We start from the raw sequence: 17,916 nt of genomic DNA on the forward strand, positions 1-17,916 counted from the left end.
CTGTCACAAAAGAAACTTTCTATGGTTAGGGTTTTGCTTTGTGTCTTTTCCCATTTTTCTAGTTATTTTCTCTGTCACCTTATGTATCTGCTGAAGTTCTTCTCTGTTCCTGGGGTAAAGGGAAGCATTTCTCCAAGCTTGCAGAGTTTTATTCTATGGTACTTGGGATAGGCCTGGCTGCCTCTGTTTCCCATGGTGTGTCTGTCAAGGAGATGGCTTGTCTTCCTTGCTCTGGGGAGGCTTGTGGCTATTTTTTCAGCTAGATTCAGCAATCCATGTTACCAGTTCCTCTGTTGTTTTGTGGGCTGGTCCCCATTGCTGCTTCCTTGTTCCTGCCAAGTGGGCAGGTCCCCTGATCTTGAAGCCTTAGGTACTCTGTTGCCATGTGAGAGTTTGTCCTCTCTCCTCTACCTGTGTCAGGTGGCTTGGGTTGGGCTCATTCCCATTCTACAGTTTCATTACCTCTGACAGAGTCATAGCATGTTCAGCTGGTCTAAATTTTGACAGTTCTTGCATACTACTCTCAGAGGGCTACTTTTTCTCCTTTTCCCCAGAGAAGCATATTTCTCATTTTCCTTTGTTTTGAGATGATTTCTTTTCTGTGTGTATGTGTGTGTGTGTGTATCAGAAGAAGAGTGTCCTTTTTATTCCACCATCTTAGCTCCCAGCATGCAACTTAATTGTTTTAATTGTTTTTAGTGTAAAAGTCTGTCTTCCCATGTATTCAGGTTCTAGCCCTAAACTGAGAAAGGGACTTGGTCCTAATTTGTCAGTCAGGTGGCATGCATTGTTTAATAAACTGATATGCTCAGAAGATCAAAACTTTGTTTCCTCAGTCATTTCATTTTCTGCTTGTTATATTAGGTATCATTTGCCTGTCAAACTGTTTCTGTCTAACTCCTGATGCTCTTGGTACTGGACTCTGGGTCCAAAGTGGATGAGGGCTCAGTTAGTCTAGATCAGAAGCCTCTGATCTCTTGTCTCACCAGGACACTCTAAAAAGGGTAGATTCCCAGGTCCCTTCATGAGAATCCAGGGAACCTTAGGAAATGAGAATGAATCATTTAACATAAATATGGACTTTAGAAATCATACAGTCCCTCATTCTCATTTTATAGATATGGAAACCAAAATCTGAAGAGAAGAAGGGATTTGCCTAGGGTCACATGGAGAAGAAATATGATGCCCTGGAAAGTGCAGTCTATTGAAAGAAAGGAGCCAGATCTCAAAATTCAAGCTTTGGCACTTTTTAGGTGTGACTTTTGAGAAGTCACTTAGATAACTTTTAGCTATAAAATCTTTGCTTCTGTAAGAAAATCTGGTAGTACATAACCAAGAAGTGCTAACTTTCCACATTTCATTGTGTCACCCAACCAGAGGCTTTCAGAGTCACAAAGTCATTTTTTTCCTCTTCCCAACCTGTCCCCCTTAAGTTAGGGGCTAGAGGGCCTGAAGGTTCTAGCATACAAGTCAGGGAGACCACAGGCAGCTGAGTAGGGTCATGGGTTAATGTCTCACTGGCTCATTTTACTTCCTTTGGGAAACATTTGGGCCCTGGCTGGGGGTTGAGTACAAAAGAGGACTGAGGATCATAGGAACTTAGAATTGGAAGAGACTTTACTCCCAGCTCAGTCTCCTCCCCCATCTAAGTATACAACTCATTTTTTGACTTAACAAAACTAAAATATATAAACATACAGATATAGCCAGATGAAAATCATGCACAATGAGCACACCACTCCCCTTACTTTATCAGCTGAGAAGAGCCAAGAAAACCCCAGAGACAGGGGAGCTGGACCCCTTAGCCTGGTCCTGGTGGGGATTTGAGTCAGGAAGTCTCATGGCAGAAGGAACCCAGAGGAACAGGCAGACATTGTAAAGCAAAAACTATCAGAGTGGGATACAGACCTTAGAACACAGAATGGATGGAACCTACTACAAAATAGATCTTTGGTATTTCCATCTTTATTACATTGGCACTATGACAATTTGAGATGTATTGGCATTTCTACCATGATCAGAGTATCCACATGGAAAGAAACCCCTTCCCTCTTCAGTGTTTCGTTTATTTCTATCAAAAAAATTTCACAGTTGTCTTTTACAAAGGTCTTGTGGGTCCTGGCATGTTAGGGTCAAAATATTTAACACAATTTGTCGATATTATACATGTTATTTCTCCTAAATTCTCTTATTTTCTGTAGTGATGATAACATTATTGCAATTGATCCTCATAATGATGTGATTTTAATGCTATTATCATGCCATTTTACAGATGAGGAAACAGTCTGAGAGAGGTGAAGGGACTTGTCCAGAGTCACACAGAGATTAAATGATTGAGGCAGGCTTCAAACTTAGATCTTCCTGACTCTAAGATTTCCTCTCTATCCACTTTAACTCACTTACTTGCTAAACAAATCCAAAAAAAGAATGCAGATGGCTTTTAAGTTTTTATCTTATAAATTGCTTACGTAATTATTGCTTTGGGTTTCCTAGATATATAAATACATTTTCTTCAAATAGAAATGTTTTAGCTTCCTTATTTCTTCAATATTTAAATGTGCTATATTTTCATCAATATTAATAGATATTCCCTTCACTGGCATGGCAACCCTTTGATAGGAAAGAGAAAGAACGAGAAGGGAAGGGAATAAATATTTTAAAAGCACCTATAGCTAGGCACTGTGCTAAGCAAATACCATCCAAATATTGTCTCATTTGAACTTCACAGTAATCATGGGAAGTAAGTGCTCTTATTATTCCTATTCTCCAGTTGAGGAAGCTGAGGCACAGAGGTGAAGAAACTTGCCCAGGGTTACAAAGCTAGTAAATATTTGAAGCTCCGATTTGAACTAAGGTCTTCTGATTCGAAGACTGTTGCTCCATCTACTGTACCACCAGCTTTTTTGGTACCAAAACTATTTTGTAAATCTTAAAGTTCTGTGTCAGCTAATACCCAAATGGATCTGTGATCTCCTCAGTTTGGATGTTCCTTTCACTGATATATATTACAGTGCCTCATGCCTGCCTGTCTTGTATGACATTAATATGCTAAAGGACATTCTCCATTTCTTTGATAATCCTAGGGATGGCATTCTAGTACAGGCTGTCTACCTGTCATCTCCTACTCTCATCATGTGACTAAGTTATCTTTTCTTGCTATCTGTCATCTAGTTATTAAGTCCATGTTATCTGTCAGGGACTGCCCTGCTAATACAAATAAAGTCAAAACAATCCCTGCTTTCAAGGAACCCACTAATGGTTGAGACAACATGTAAACAACTCCTGTAGGTACAAACGAGATACAGGATAACTTGGAAGTAATCCCAGAAGGGAGGCACTAACATTAAGGAGGACGGGGGAAGGTTTCTTATAAAGGTAGGGCAGCAGTCGATAGAGAGCCAGGCCTGGAGTTGGGAGAATCTGGGTTCAAATTTAGACACTACCTAGATGTGTGACCTTAGGCAAGTCATTTAATCCCAATTGCCTACCCCTTACCGCTGTTCTGCCTTGGAACGAATACTTAATGTAGAGTCTAAGACAGAAAGTAAGGGTTTAAAAAAAAGAAAAAAAGAATGGTGGAATTTGGCTAAGACTTGTAGAAAGCCAAGTGGCAGAGATGAGGTGGGTGAGAAATTCTGGCATGGGAGACAACCAGTAAAATGCAAGGAATCTGGAGATGGAGGGTCATATTATTGGAACAGCAAAAGATAAAGAGCTTCTGGGAGGGAATAAGGTATAAAATGACCGGAATGGTAGCGGGGGGGGGGGGGGAGAGGGAGGGGGGGCTCGTGATGAAGGGCTTTTAATTAATATCAAACAGTTTATATTTGATCCTGGAGATGATAGGAAGCCATTAGAGTTCGCTGAATGGTGGGGAGAATAGGGAGAGTTGACTTGTTCAGACTTATCAGGAAGCTAATTTTGGCAGCTTAGTGGACTGAAGTTGGGAGAGACTTGAGACAGGGAAGCCAATTAGCAGGCTACTGAAATAGTCGGAGGATGAGGGCCAGCACCAGAGTGGTGACAGGGTCAGAGGAGAGACAGACAATTGACAAGACTCGACTACAGACTGAGTGAAGGATAAGAGTGAGAAGTCAAGGATGACAGGAGGATGTGGGTCTGGGCAACAAGGAGGATGGTGGTTCTCTTAATAGTAACAGGCAAGTTGTGAAGAGGGGAGAGTTTGGGGGGAAACAAAATAAGTTCAGTTTCATGTGTTTCTTGGATGAAATAATTTATTTCTTTTCTTCTTCCAAGTTCCTCACTATATATTCCTGCCTGCTCATACTCACCATGATCCTCCCCATTGCCCTCTGGGTGATGTTCCTTTTCAGCTCCTCAGACAGTTGTTTTCCATGTTTCAGCCCACCACCACCACATGTGCAAAGTGGAGATTAAAGAGCCGGGTGGCCTTTGTTTCTGGTAGATATCTGGGACCTTCATTTATTTTATACTTTAACTTTGTCTTGGTAAAAACTCTTAAGGCAGACGGGCAACAGCTAGGCAAATAGGGTTAAACGACTTGGCCAGCTGAATTTGGACCCAGGTCATCCCAACTCCAGGCCTGGCATTCTATCCACTGAGCCACCTCTCTGTCCTCTACGTAGGACCTTTAAAGGCACTTGGCTACTTCCTGGAGGAGATTCAGCCCCCTTCCTATTTAATTTCAAGCCCAATTCATTAGACTTTTGAACTATCTCTTCCAGATTTATGGTGGAGGACAAGCTCTACAAGTTTTCTGTCCAAATGCATGTTTACTCTGAAAAATTTTAGCTGTCATTATCAACTAATAATATCGTCATTATCAGGAGTCAGTAGTTGGCCTGTGAGAATTGCTGTGACTCCAAAATTTACAATCCTGTTGCTATCATGGTAAAAAATGAGACTTGGCTTATTTAGCCTGATCTTTCTCTGACAATTATACAGTCCCTCACTGGGCCTTCAAGCCTTTCCAAGGCAGGAGGGCCTACGAGAGCCTGTGCTATAACAACAACAACTAGTATTTATATAACACTCTACAGTTTGCAAAGTTCTTTTCATGTTACCTCATTTGATTTTCACTACAATTCTGTGAAGTAGGTGTTATGATGATCCTCATTTTACAGTTATTCACCCAGGATCACACAGCTGGTGTCTAAGGGGTAAGATTTTTATTCAGGTCTTCCTGACTTCAAATTCAACACTCTCTCCACCCTCCTCTTCATTGTCAATACTTATTCATGCCTTATCTGGAGGTGGCATGGACAAGAGTGGCACAGGATGAGGCATGAATGAATGGGTCTCTGCCCTCTCAGAGAGAATGCTGACATTGATAAGATTGCAGGTCTGTCAAAGTATCAAGATGTAATTTTTAAAAAACAATTAAAACCTTTACCTTCTATCTTAGAATCAATACTGGATGCCAAGGCAGAAGACTGGGAGCTGGGCAGTGGGGGTTAAGTGACTTACCCAGGGTCACACAGGCCAGATTTAAACCCAGGACCCTCCAATCTCTAGGCCTGGCTCTCAATCCACTGAGCCACTCAGCTAGCCCAAAGACGTAATATTTTCAAGACTTTAGTAATGGTTGAGAATCTTGCTTGTTACCCATTTTTAGTGAGAATGCCCATAATGCTTCTCTACTGCTTACAATGCTATCGAAATTTTGAATTTTTCAGATGGGGAAACTGAAACCTGGAAGCAGGATGTAACCACGGTCACAGAGCCAGGAAGGAGCTCTCATTTCTCTATCCCTTGAAAGAGATCAGTCATATCACTTTCCATTCTGTGAATATAAATAAGTTTATTGGTGTGTCTGGGTATGGGGTGTGGGCTGAAAGACTATCACAGGATCTTAGGCCTCTGGAGGTTCGATGCCTTTGTCTCAATCCCCAACATCCCTCTCCTCCCCATCTGTGTACACAGATAGCTTGGGGAAAGGGGGCCTTTGTGGGATGAGCTGTAAAGGAAAAAGAGGAGCCCCAAAGTTCAGAGACTGTGTCTGGGTTTGGAAGTTGTACTGGGGTGGTGCCAGGCTCTATGGGTGTGACTTGGGCAGTGCCAGGGTCCAAAGGGTGTGCCTGTGTTTAGAAAGCTTCACCCTGAAGTGATGCCAGGGTCCAGAAAGTGTACCCTGGGCAGCTCCAGAGTCTGGAGAATATGCACAAGTCGAGGAAGGTGAGGCTAGGGCCCAAGACCTTTCATCGGCCCTGTGCCTGGAGCCGCTGCATCTGCAAGATCTGATACAGGATTCGCTGGACATCTTCATCCATCTGACCCTGGGGTGGAGAAGATGTTAGCACTGGGATTGGGGGGGGGGGGAGGGTGTCACCCTCCTCACACACATGTGGTGAGTCAGAGGGTGAATGAGGGAGCACAAACCCCAAGCTTAAAGGAACTGTGAGGATGAGCTTTTTGGAGCCTTCTACATTCTCTTGCCCATTCCCCCTCACAACCCAGGGCATTTCAAAAAATATTGGCTGAGGTGATGGGCTTCATCTGGGGAATTAACTCACCTTGGTAGTGTCCTCTGATTACTGGACTGACAGGTTCCACCTGGTTTTTTGGGATCCTCTGAGGCTTCTCTTACAACCCCGATACCCCAAGCAATCCAAATGGTCTCTCCCCGTGTCAGACCATGAAGCCAGTCCAGCCTGGCAGTTTCTCTCCTCAGAGTCCTCCACCTTTCTGGTCCCGTAACTCCACACCTCTGACATTAACCTATTTCTGCTTGCTACCAGCTCAGGCCCAGTTGACCCAACCCCACCTCCTCTTGTGTTCCAAGTTGGGGAGGGGAAACTGACCTGGATGGCATAAAGTAGGTGGCTCCGATACAAGGACACCACTGTGCTGTGACATCTCTGTGCATCCTGTGGGGGAAGCATGAAGGGGGAATGAGGAAAGGCGTCCTATCGGGCCCCTCTCCCCTCTACAGAGAGCCCAAGCCAGGTAGGTCTCAAACCCAGAGTCTCTATTCACCTCCAGTTGCTGTTGTAGGGTCTTCACCTGGCCCTGGAGGGTGGCCACCTCTGAGGAGGGGGCAATAGGCTGGCCCTTGAGGGCCTCCTTGAGGTTAAAAACTTCTTTGGACAGTTCTGTGATCTGTGGAGGGGATGGGGCACGAGTAACTACAAAGTCCCAATTTTTGCCAGCCTAGGTTAAAGAAATACACCCCCATCCCCCACTTCATCCTACCTAGGCCACATCTAGATAAGAAAGGAGACAGGGCAAAGGTTTGGCCAACAAAGCCAATCAGAAAGATTTCCTGGCTTTTAGTCCCAGTGTGTCTCTGTCTCACTGCATGATCTGGGGTAAGTCATTTCATCTCTGAGTCTCAAGTTTCCTCCACCATAAAATGGGGGCAGTACCAAGAAAGTAGCTTTAAAATCGTTTTAGAAAGGTTGTGCAATATTCTCCACTTCAAGAGTTAGGGGTGGGCTTTTTACTATTTGCCTCTAAAAGCAATCATTTAATGCCTAAATTTCATGCCCTCTCAGACGCCCATCCACAAAATGCCACTGAAACCTTGGAGTTCTGACTAATGGCCAGTAGTGATAAGCTCTAAAGGGTCTTTCAGCCTAGAGACATCGAGAGTTCTCCCAGGTTGGCCTTTGAAGGGCCTTCGAGAAATGCAGGTGTTTTCCAGTATTTACACGCTTCTAATAAAATGCCCTGGGCCAAGGGGGCCAGGCTCACTGGAAGAGCCAAATCCAGCCCCTAATCTCCTCACCACCTATCAACCAGTTCTAGTCTTTCTGGCCTCCGTTATCAAGATGTGACCACCATTCTGTCCCCATTTTGGTTTGCTTACCACCAATCATCCTCCCATCCCAGGCCCAGGCTGAGCACCACCGCATCTCCTCTTTGTCCCCCACCACCTTTCTGCCCATTTTGTCCTCATCGCACCATTTCCCTGCTGCCCAGCACGCCAGCTTTTATACACATCGTTTCTTTCCACAGCTCTAACCCGAATCACCCCCTGCCCGTTTTTGCCTCTCCCCCTCCATTTCCTATGGATTATATTTCACCCCTACCTTTCTGTCTACAATTTTATTTCTCCATTATGCCCGCCCCCAGTCCATTATCCAATCCCACCCAGCCCTTTCCCCCATTTCCCGACAGCCCTCCATTCCATCCCCCACCACATCCCCATCCATCCAACAAATATGCCAACTCCTTCCCTACTACCAGTCTGTCCCCGCCACCCTGCCCTCCTCCCGCCCCTCTGCCAGCCCCACCCCCACACCTTCCTGTCCTTCTCCTTGGCCTTGTCCATGACCTCCTGCGCTCGGCCCTGAGCCTGGCGCGCGCGCTCTACCTCGGCACGGAGGCTGCGCAGCTGCTGCTCGGCGGTGGCCAGCTGCGCTTCGGCCGCGTGCCGTTCGCTCTTCATGAAGAGCGCCTCTCGCTGCACCTGGAACACCTCGGCGCTCGTCTTCTCGTGCCTCCGCCCTAGCTCATCCAGACGCGCAGCCAGCTGCTCTGCCTCGGCGCGCAGGGCCCCCGCCACACGCTCGTGCTCTGACCGTGCCACACTACCCGCCCGCTCGCGCTCCAGCTCCGCCTGCAACCGCGCCGCCTCCTTGCCCTTTACCACGAGCTCCTGCTCCAGCTCCTGCGCCCGGGCGCGGAGCTCACGGGCCGCCTCCTCGGAAGCCTCGCGTAGCTCGGCCAGGCCTCGCCGGGCCTCCTCGCACACGCTTTCCAGCTCGTGCGCCCGGCTCTCGGCCGCATCCCGCGCCCGGCCCAGCTCCTCCATGGTCTCCAGATGTTGGCGTCGAGGCACGCACGTAGAGTCCAGCTCCTCGCGCAGGCCCTCCAGTTGCATCTCCGCCTCCCGCTGTTCGCGGGCTCCATGCTCCAGCGCCTCTCGTAGCTCCCGGGCCTCTACCTCCAGCCGCTGCTGCTCTTTTCGTGCTGCCTCAGCCTCCACTCGCATCTGATTTCTCTCGGCCTCCAGCGCCACGGCCTCCTCCGCCCGGGCTTCTAGCTTCCGGAGCCGCTCGTCGCGGTCTCGTAGGTCCTCTCGGGCCTGTTCCAGGGCCGCTCTGAGCTGCGCTGAGTCGCCACTACCACTGCTACCGATACCACCGCCACCACCGCTGCTTCCCCCGCTGACATTGGCGGAACCCTCTGCCTCCCGCACCCGCTCCCGCAGCCGGCCGGCCTCAGCTTCAGCGGCCTCGCACTTGCCCCTGGCCACTTCCAGCTCTGCTGCTGCCTCCCTCTCTCTTTGCCGCAGGGCCTCCTCCAGGGCCCGAATTCGGGATTCCAGCTCTTCCTGCAGCTGCTCTGACGCCTCGGCAGCATTGGCCTTGGTCTTTTCATCTGCCTCAGGGCCAGGAGCCTCAGGCTCTTCTGGCTCGTCCTCTGGGGTCCCTCCATCCCCGTCCTCGCCCGCTGCTTCACTTTCTGCCGCGGCTTTCTCCTTCACTTCCATCTTGTCCTTTTCCTCCTCTTTCCCGTTCATTTCAGTCTCACATACTTCTTTCTCCTTCGCTTCACTCTCACCCTTTTTTTTCTCCTTTGCGCCCTCTTTTCCCTTGTCGTTTTTGACTCCGGTTTCATTTTTGCCCTTTTCATTGTCCTTCTTCCCTTTGGTCTCATCCTCCTTGCCCTCCTCCCGTGCTCCCATGATCTCCTCTTCTACCCTGCGCTGCTCCAGAGCCTTGAGGGCCTCTTCATGCTGTTTCCGGACCTGGTCAAGTTCAGCCTTCAGTGTATCATAGAGAAGGACCGGGATGTAGTCTGGCGACGCCTCCAAGTCCATCTGGTCTTTCTCGAAGTTCTCCAGGACCTAAGACAGGAGGAAAGAGACATTCTGGTCCATCTAGGCCAAACCTCCCTTTCCCATTTTATAGCTGAAGAAACTGAGGCTCAGGGAAGTGAAGAGACTTGACCAAAGTAGTGGGGAAGAGAGGTGGGGCAACAAAGGGGTCAGGGAAGTTGGGGAAGGAAAGGCTCCCTTTAGCACTCACCACCACGTGAGACTAAGAAGCTCTGAGGGAATGGAAAGAGCTCTGGTTTGGGAATGGGAAGATCTGGGTTCATATCTTAGTTCCCCTCTTATCCACTGAATTCTGATTTTTCATTTGTAAGATAGTAATCAATTTTTCCTTATGATTTTAAAAAATACAAAACACAACCACCCCCCCACCCACCCCCAATCTTTACTTTTTGTCTTAGTAACAACTCTAAGACAAAAGGATAAAAGCTGGGAAAATGGAATCAAGTGACTTACCCAGGGTCACATAGCTAAGGAATGTCTGAGGTCAGATTTGAATCCAGGTCTTCTCAACTACGGGACCTGGTATGCTATCCACTGAACTACCTAGATGCCCCTAAACCTCAACCTCTTAACCCACTATAGAAGTAAGCTATTATCAGTGTCACTTTGGAGGTTTGGATTAGATTATTTCTAAAGACTTTACACTCTAATGTTCTATGACACATCTGGTGACCTTGGCAAAGTCTTCCTTAAGACCTCATTTCTAAAATGGGAATAATATCACCCTCCCTTTAAGGGAAGGGTGTGGGGAGAAATGAAGTGGTGGAGCAAAGGGGTTGGAAGGTAGTGAGGAATGGATTCAAGCTTTGAAATATATAAAGGGCAGGGGCAACTAGGTGCCTCAGTGGATTGCTCAAATATGGCTTCAGACACTTCTTAGCTGTGTGACCCTGGGAAAGTCACTTAACCCCCATTACCTAACCCTTACTGCTCTTCTGCCTTGGAACCAATACACAGTATTGAGTCTAAGACAGAAGGTAAGGGTTAAAAAAATAAAAAGGGCAGGCTAAAATTGGGTTGTACCTGGACCTTTTCCATCAATTCCTGGTTTTGTTTGGTAAGTGATGCCACCTGGTCCTGTAGGGAGGCCAGCAATTCCTGAGCAGCAGGGCTTAGCCCCTTGGATGGCAGTCCATCAACCCCTATAAAAGCACATTTTAAAAAATCACATTTCCTAGGAGCCCAGGAAGTGAGGAATTTAGGGGATACTGAGATGAAAATCAGCCCTACCTTTGAGGGGTTTACTGTCTAGTAGGAGGAAAAAATTGATCCAACTAACACAAGGTAGAATGAGAACCAAAGAATGTTTTAGCACAGTATATGGTGGGAGGGAAGGAAGTCACTTTCATCTAGTGGGGATGGTGGGTATTTGGGCCTTTTAGAGAAGACACATAAGCCCAGTGTTGAAGGAAGATTTCAAAAGAAAGAAGGAGGAAGTAGATTGTAGGCTTCCGGATGAGGCTTACACATGTAGGAAGAGGAGTGGCACCTCCAGATCAGAGAACTCTGTGTGTGTGTGTGTGTGTGTGTGTGTGTGTGTGTGTGTGTGTGTGTGTGTGTGTGTGTGAGAGTGAGAGAGAGATGGATCCTGACTGCTGGACTTAGCCATTTATACTGATTCCTACAGGCAATAGGTGGCACTGAAGGTTTGTTATCAGGCAGTCACCCATGGTCAGACCCATGCTTAAGGGGAAGTAGGTAGAACATAAAAGATGGATTGGAAAGGAAGAGACTGGAGGCAGGGAGACCATTTAGGAGTCTGTTTCAATAATCCAGGTAACAGGTTGAGGGGCCAAATTAATGTGTATGGGGGTAGGGGTGAGGATTTTGAGGGAAAATAAAGAGATGTGATTCATAACAGATTCTAAATCTGAGGTCCATGGAAAGATTCCAGGAGGTCTCGAACTTGGAAAAGAAAAAAAATAAAGTCTTTTTTTCACTTTAATCTATAGCTAAAATTTAGCATTTCCTTCAGTTCAATGAATTTTTTTTTAAACCCAAGAAGGGGTCCATAGATTTTACCAGTTTGCCAGCAGGATTCATGACACACAAAAAACCCAATCACTCCTTTAGAAGAATGGTCTAGTTATACACGTTTAAAATCTACATTAAATTGTTTACCGTCTCAGTGAGAAGGGAGGGAATTTGGGACTCAAAACTTTAGAAAAAAAACAAATGTTAAAAATTGTCTTTATATGTAATTGGAGAAAGAATAAAATAGAAAGAAGGACCATCTAGTCCAATTCCCTCATTTTACAGAGAAGAAAATTAAAAACCCAGAGAGGGACTAACTTAGGATCATACAGGTAGCAGGGAGCTGAACTTGGGTCCTCTCACAACAAATTCAATTCTCTTTTGATATACCATAAATATGTAGGAAGATAAAGCCAACTATTCAGTCCTAGGTGACTGAGAAGATACTGAGGCCAAAAGAAGTAGGGAATTTGGCCTGAGGAGCCAACTAGTCCAAGTTGGCTGGATCATCTGGGAAGGCCGAGTTAGGCTGGAGGTCTCTTATCTTGTACTGTTCAAGCAAAGGAGGAGACTGGCAAATTCCTAGATTCCAATCAGAGCCTGAAATTCTCTCTCTTAGACCATTCTTAGAGTTGGGGGCCTTGGTCAGGATCTAGGCATTACTTTGTATGGAATGGAGGTAAGGCTCCCCCATTAAAAGATGGGGGCCAGCCTGGTAGGGGACAGGAGACAGTCCTAGCTAGGGCAAGAGTCAGGAGACCTAGGTTCTATACCAGCTATTTCACTGACTTCAGCCTTGGGCAAGTTGCATCCCTTTTCTAGATCAGTTTACGGGCCCCTAGAATGAAGTTGGACTTTCCAGATCCCTTCCTGGCTTTGCCAATCTACGTGGCTAAGATCCTTCTCAGCTCTGAACTGCTGCACAGTTTGGTTTCTTGCTAGGTGGAAGCAAGAATTGGAAAGTTAGGGGAACAAAACCCTAGCTCTATGGGAAATGAATCAGTATGACAAAATGAAAGAGTTTCCCCACCCACCCTTTCCCCAGGGTTGGCTCCAAACCTGGGTAGTCTGACAGTTCCCCCTCTTCATCCTGCAGTGTGGCCACGTCATAGCTGGTGTTTTCCTTGTCGTTCTGAGAGGAGGCAGAGCCTGGGTCAGGGGCCCCCTCTCAGCCTGCAGCCGTCATCCCGGATGTCCCTCCCCACTCTCCCACTTTGTCCAGCCGGGGCTGCTTGGTCTGTTCAGTTAATACACAAAGGGGTTTCTGACTTTTTCTAAGTGGCCAGGAACCTAGTCACTCTTCTCAATATCACCCCTCTTTCCCTCTACTCCCTATTCTCCTCTAAGGATTTACTCTCTGAGCTTTTCTTTTTAAAAAATTCTTACCTTAGGGGGCAGCAGGGTAGCTCAGTGGATTGAGAGCCAGGCCTAGAGATGGGAGGTCCTAGGTTCAAATCTGGCCTCAGACACTTCCCAGCTGTGTGACCCTGGGCAAGTCACTTGACCCCCATTGCCTAGCCCTTTCCACTCTTCTGCCTTGGAGCCATACACAGTATTGATTCCAAGATGGAAGGTAAGGGTTTTAAAAAAAATAAAATTCTTACCTTCTAGCTTAGAGTTGATAGGAAGTTTCAATTCTAAGGCAGAAGAGTGGTAAGGGCTGGGCAGTTGGGGTTTAAGTGACTTGCCCAGGGTCACACAGCTAGGAGGCCACATTTGAACCCAGGATCTCTTGTCTCCAGGCCTGGTGCACTAGCCTCTGCGCCACCTAGCTGTGCCCCTTCTATGATTTTCAAAGGCATATTTGGATCAGCGTGGGTACCTGTAAGTAGGGGTCTTTGTATCGAGGTGTCTGTGTGTATTCGTGTTTGTGTATCTGTAAGCATATGTCTGTGTTTCCACCTGCATGTGTCTGTGGATGCCTTTTTCTTTCCCTGCTTCCCACCTCCAGAAGGGACAGGCGGCTCTGCAGACTCTCCACCTCACGACCCAGACTCTCCTTTTCCTCCTGTTTCTCAGCCAACAGCTGCTGCAGCTCTTGTACCTAGGGTAGAGGGAGCAGTTTGTAGGACCTGCCTCCTCTGAGGCAGCTTTCTACAGCCACAAAGAGCAGAGTGCAAAGGCAGCCTGGGAGGAAATGCTTTTGGTGGGGATCCCCTTGTGGGCCCCATAGTCCTGACCTGACAGCATCCTGTCCACCCCCTGGCCAACCTGTCTCTCCAGGCTCTGCAGAGAGCTGTCTTCCGCTTCCTGGTTCTATGAGAGAGGAAGAGAAATGGGTTAGTCAGAGCCTATGTGGCCTCAAAACCCTCTTACCAGCCCTCCCCCAGGGTTCCATTCCTTCTTACTCCAAGGTAATATCTCCTTCCCCCATGTTCTGTATCTCTCTGCTTTCCTCCAGATTGGGGCTGTTCCCCCACCCGTCCCCCAAAACACATAAGGATGATCTGGAGCACCCCTTTCCCCAGCTCTCGCCTCCTGCCTCTTCCTCTCTTTCCGCTGTTCCAGGCCTCGGATCTTCTGGAGAAGCTGACCTCGCTCCTGTCTTAGCCGTACAATCTCTTCATAAGCCTCCCTGTCATCCTGGGGCAGTTGATGGTTTTAGGGCCTGGACCATCAGATTTGCCCCTCACCCCTCCAGATTGAGAGAGAGAAATGCACAAGGTGGGGTGCCCCCACAAGCCTGGACCTTAAACCTCTCCTTCCACCCACCCTGTCCCCAGGCAGCTCCCTACCGGGACAGGAATGCTAGCAGGAGGAGGAGGGGCTTTCCTCTTCTTAGGGGCTCCTGCCCTTTCCCGACTGGACTGAGATGTCTATGGATCAAAACAGATGGATGTAGGGGAATTGTTCTTCCACCACTGCCCCACCACCTTCCTGTTTGCTTGATGCTGTACTGATTTGCCAGTGATCTTGGAGAAGATCTGGGATTCAGTAATTTAGTGCAAGGGGGCTAGTGTCAGAATTTTACTGGAGAGGGACTGGATAGGGTTTCCCATCTCATCAGCTGTTAGCCTACTACCTCTACCACTCAGAGTACAAGGGGCTCAAAAGAGTAGAGGAAAGGAGTATTTTTTCAAATACCCACTTTCAAGTCCTGGTGTAGGTCCCCTTAAGGTGCCTTCCCTGACTTTTCCAGCCCATATTGATCTCTGAGTTCCAACAGCCCGGACCTTGGAGTCTAAATCATGCAATTGTTGAACTAATTTTTACCCTGCCCTATACTGCTGTCTCCCCTCGAGTTTTGTGTCCCACCAGACTCGAGGCTAGCTACCAAAGGGCATGGCCAGATCTGTTCCTCTGTCTCCCTGTGACTGGGAAGTTTCCAAAGTCTGGGCTGCTCCTCTTACCCCCTCAACCTAGCCCACTGGGCTGGTCACCCAAGGCTGGATGTGACCTCAGTAAAGACTTGGTGACTGATACCTGAGAAGACACTTCTGCCGAGTCCTCTTCTGTAGTAGGTGGAGACAAGAGCAGTGATTAATGCCCCTGCTTAGGGACCCTGGTTATCTGTGTCCAATCACCCCCCAACCCCAGCTGGAGAGAAGGCTGGGGGACTTGTCAACAGGTCCAATGGGGATTTGGTTTGACATGGTCCAAGGTTGAGGCCAGGTAGCCCAAGAATTACCAGGGCTGGGTCCCAGCACAACTTGTACCCCAATTCAGTTAACTTAGGGATGTTTGGAAGAGAAAGAATTTGTGAAACAACTAAAATGAGTTGGGTCAGGGAGGTGTCCGAGCAATATGGAGAAGTGCCTTGCTGTTGGTCTGATCGGAGGTAGAGAAGCCCTCGAAGCAGATGGGAGAGGGAGAGGTGGGAGGGGAAGAGAGTTGCAAAACTACCTGAAGATGGAGCAGGGTTGGGAAATGCAGGTAGGAAATCCCAAGAAAGTCAGGGTGGAAATAGGGGCTAGGAGGTAGAGTGGGGCTCTGCCCACCTCTATCTGCACATACCACCAGTCAGAACCTGGTTTTGTACGGCTTCTTGTAGGAGGTGCAGGATCAGGGCATCTCCTGCTGCAGCTCCATAATGTGCCGCATCCTGGCCCAAGGCATCGGTGAGCCCAGGACGGGCACCTCCTTGTAGTAGTACCTCCACTGTCTCTGGACTGGCCCCTTCACATGCCAACATCAGAGCTGTCCTATGACATAAAGTCATACAGAATGAGGATTGAAAGATGGCCCAAGATAATCCACCTCACCTGGGTTATCTTCCTCATTTCAGTTCTGTTGTCCTTATTTGGGACTCCTCACTGCCCACCCCAGCACAGAGAGGACCAAATTGTGAAGTGCCCATCTTTGAGCCCCTAAAGAGAAGCAGTTTGCATGTTGTCAAAGAGTTCAGGTGTCCCATTGCTTCTCCATCCTGGAAACCAGGGCCCAAATATGCCTACCCAGAAAACTGCTCCTGTGTTTATCACAGCTGATGTCTTTCCCTTCAGACCCTTCAGGTATAAAAAAGTTAAGAAAGAGGAAACCTCTGGGGCAAGGACCAGGGTGACAATGAATTTAACCTGTGGTAATGGGAGGAAGCTAGGGAAACTGATGAATATTTCAAATTGTGCTGGACCCCCATAGGTAGCTAGAAGAAGATTTGTAGGAACTTGTGGCAAAACCTTTCACCTCCCACTCTTCCACTTAGATCTGCCTTTATTCATAAAGCAGAAGTATAGGCAGCAAACATGAAGTGGTCAAAAGGGTTCTGGATCTTATATCAGAGAACCTTCATGTCCTTGTCATACCACTCACTGCCTGTGTATCCAGGGATAAGGCTCTTAATCCTTCTGGGCCCAAGTTTCCTTATTTGTAAAATAAGAGGCTTGGAAAAAATTCTCTCTCAAGATTCCTTTGAGTTGTCAGTCCTTTTATCTAAATCAGGGGTCGGCAACCCTTTTGGCCGTGAGAGCCATAAACGCCACATTTTTTAAAATGTAATTTCGTGAGAGCCGTACAGTGCTCACAGTGCGGCTCCTGTAACAGCGCCTGAAAAAAAATTGACTTTATGGCTCCTGCAGAAAGAGCCATACATTGCTGACTCCTGATCTAAATGAACACTTGGGTGAGGAGATTCCCAAATCCATGTGGAATGATGCTGCTATATTAGGTTGTCTCAGTAGAAATGGAAGGTCTTTAAGGTCACACACTGTTTCTGGTTGTCTTTGTATCCCTAGTTCATAGCACAATGAATAGTTATTGGGTTGACTTGGGCCTTATCTTACAGCTGAGGAAGCTGGGGTTCAGTCCCATTCTGACCTGGAATTGGATCCTAAGATTCAATTCCAAGTACAGAGCTCTTTCCAAATGCAACCTTTGTCTTAAGATTTCTGTGTTTTCTGCACCTTATAAAGAAACCATAGGAAATGTGGGCCAACATAGGAAGAAGGGAGTGTGAGAACAGATTAGAACTGAACTAAGGTCTAAGAGTGGCTGTGGGAAAGGGGAAAATAGCATTAGGGATCTGGTGCAATTGAGTCCTTATCGAGGTTGCTATAGAGGCTAGTCAACAAGTGTGAAGAGGGGGCAGCTGGGTAGCTCAGTGGATTGAGAGCCAGGCCGAGAGATGGGAGGTCCTGGGTTCAAATCTGACCTCAGACACTTCTTAGCTGTGTGACCCTGGGCACATCACTTAACCCCCATTGCTTAGCCCTTACCAGTCTTCTGCCTTGGAACCAAAACATAGTATTGATACTAAGATGGAAAGTAAAGGTTTAAAAAAAAAAAGGTGTGAAGACAAGAGTTTATACTTAAAAATCAGCGGAAGATACAAAAAAGTTGAGAAAGAGGAAACCTCTAGGCAAGGACCAGGTCCTTTAGACCAGTTCCCAAAGCTCATTCAGTTCTGCTGAGCCTCAAATGACACGGACCATTTCCATGGACATGCATGCTCACCTGCCCTGCTGGTCTCGGTCATTCACAGCAGCCCCACGCTGCAGAAGGAGACGGCACAGCTCTGGGTGACACATTTGTGCTGCCAGGATAAGGGGTGTTACACCTGACTGGAAGAGTGGGTGAGGAAAGCAAGAGAAAGTATTAAATGATGCCTTGAGGGTAGAGGAGTACAGAAGTGGGTAAGGGAACCCCAGGTGGGTCTTGCCCTCCTACTACAACTCCTGACCCCAAACTGAAGTCCTAAGAACATGGAAAAGGGGAGTGGTGCTCAGCTCAGGCTGGGCATA

At 47.5% G+C, this 17,916-nt stretch overlaps 1 protein-coding gene across 4 annotated transcripts in view; it reads right to left on the reverse strand.

Moving 5' to 3' along the window:
* Positions 1–5,762: 5,762 nt before the first annotated feature.
* ANKRD24 (ankyrin repeat domain 24) overlaps positions 5,763–17,916 on the reverse strand; it is a 31,775-nt gene continuing 19,621 nt past the window's right edge. For 3 of the 4 annotated variants that reach the window (XM_044671115.1, XM_044671100.1, XM_044671107.1), the window contains 14 exons: positions 17,630–17,736; positions 15,698–15,882; positions 15,164–15,192; positions 14,476–14,556; positions 14,216–14,323; positions 13,952–13,990; positions 13,686–13,784; positions 12,800–12,872; positions 10,790–10,908; positions 8,870–9,775; positions 8,225–8,812; positions 6,958–7,080; positions 6,783–6,848; positions 5,763–6,257 (listed from right to left, as the gene is read on the reverse strand). In XM_044671115.1, coding sequence (XP_044527050.1) covers positions 6,180–6,257; positions 6,783–6,848; positions 6,958–7,080; positions 8,225–8,812; positions 8,870–9,775; positions 10,790–10,908; positions 12,800–12,872; positions 13,686–13,784; positions 13,952–13,990; positions 14,216–14,323; positions 14,476–14,556; positions 15,164–15,192; positions 15,698–15,882; positions 17,630–17,736 — 2,601 coding nt within the window. In that variant the 3' untranslated portion in view covers positions 5,763–6,179. Of the gene's footprint in view, positions 6,849–6,957; positions 7,081–8,224; positions 9,776–10,789; positions 10,909–12,799; positions 12,873–13,685; positions 13,785–13,951; positions 13,997–14,215; positions 14,324–14,475; positions 14,557–15,163; positions 15,193–15,694; positions 15,883–17,629; positions 17,737–17,916 lie in introns of all 4 variants that reach the window. The other variant, XM_044671091.1, reaches the window with a different exon arrangement.

The sequence above is a fragment of the Gracilinanus agilis genome, chromosome 1 (genome assembly GCF_016433145.1).
Source record: "Gracilinanus agilis isolate LMUSP501 chromosome 1, AgileGrace, whole genome shotgun sequence".
NCBI lineage: Eukaryota > Metazoa > Chordata > Mammalia > Didelphimorphia > Didelphidae > Gracilinanus > Gracilinanus agilis.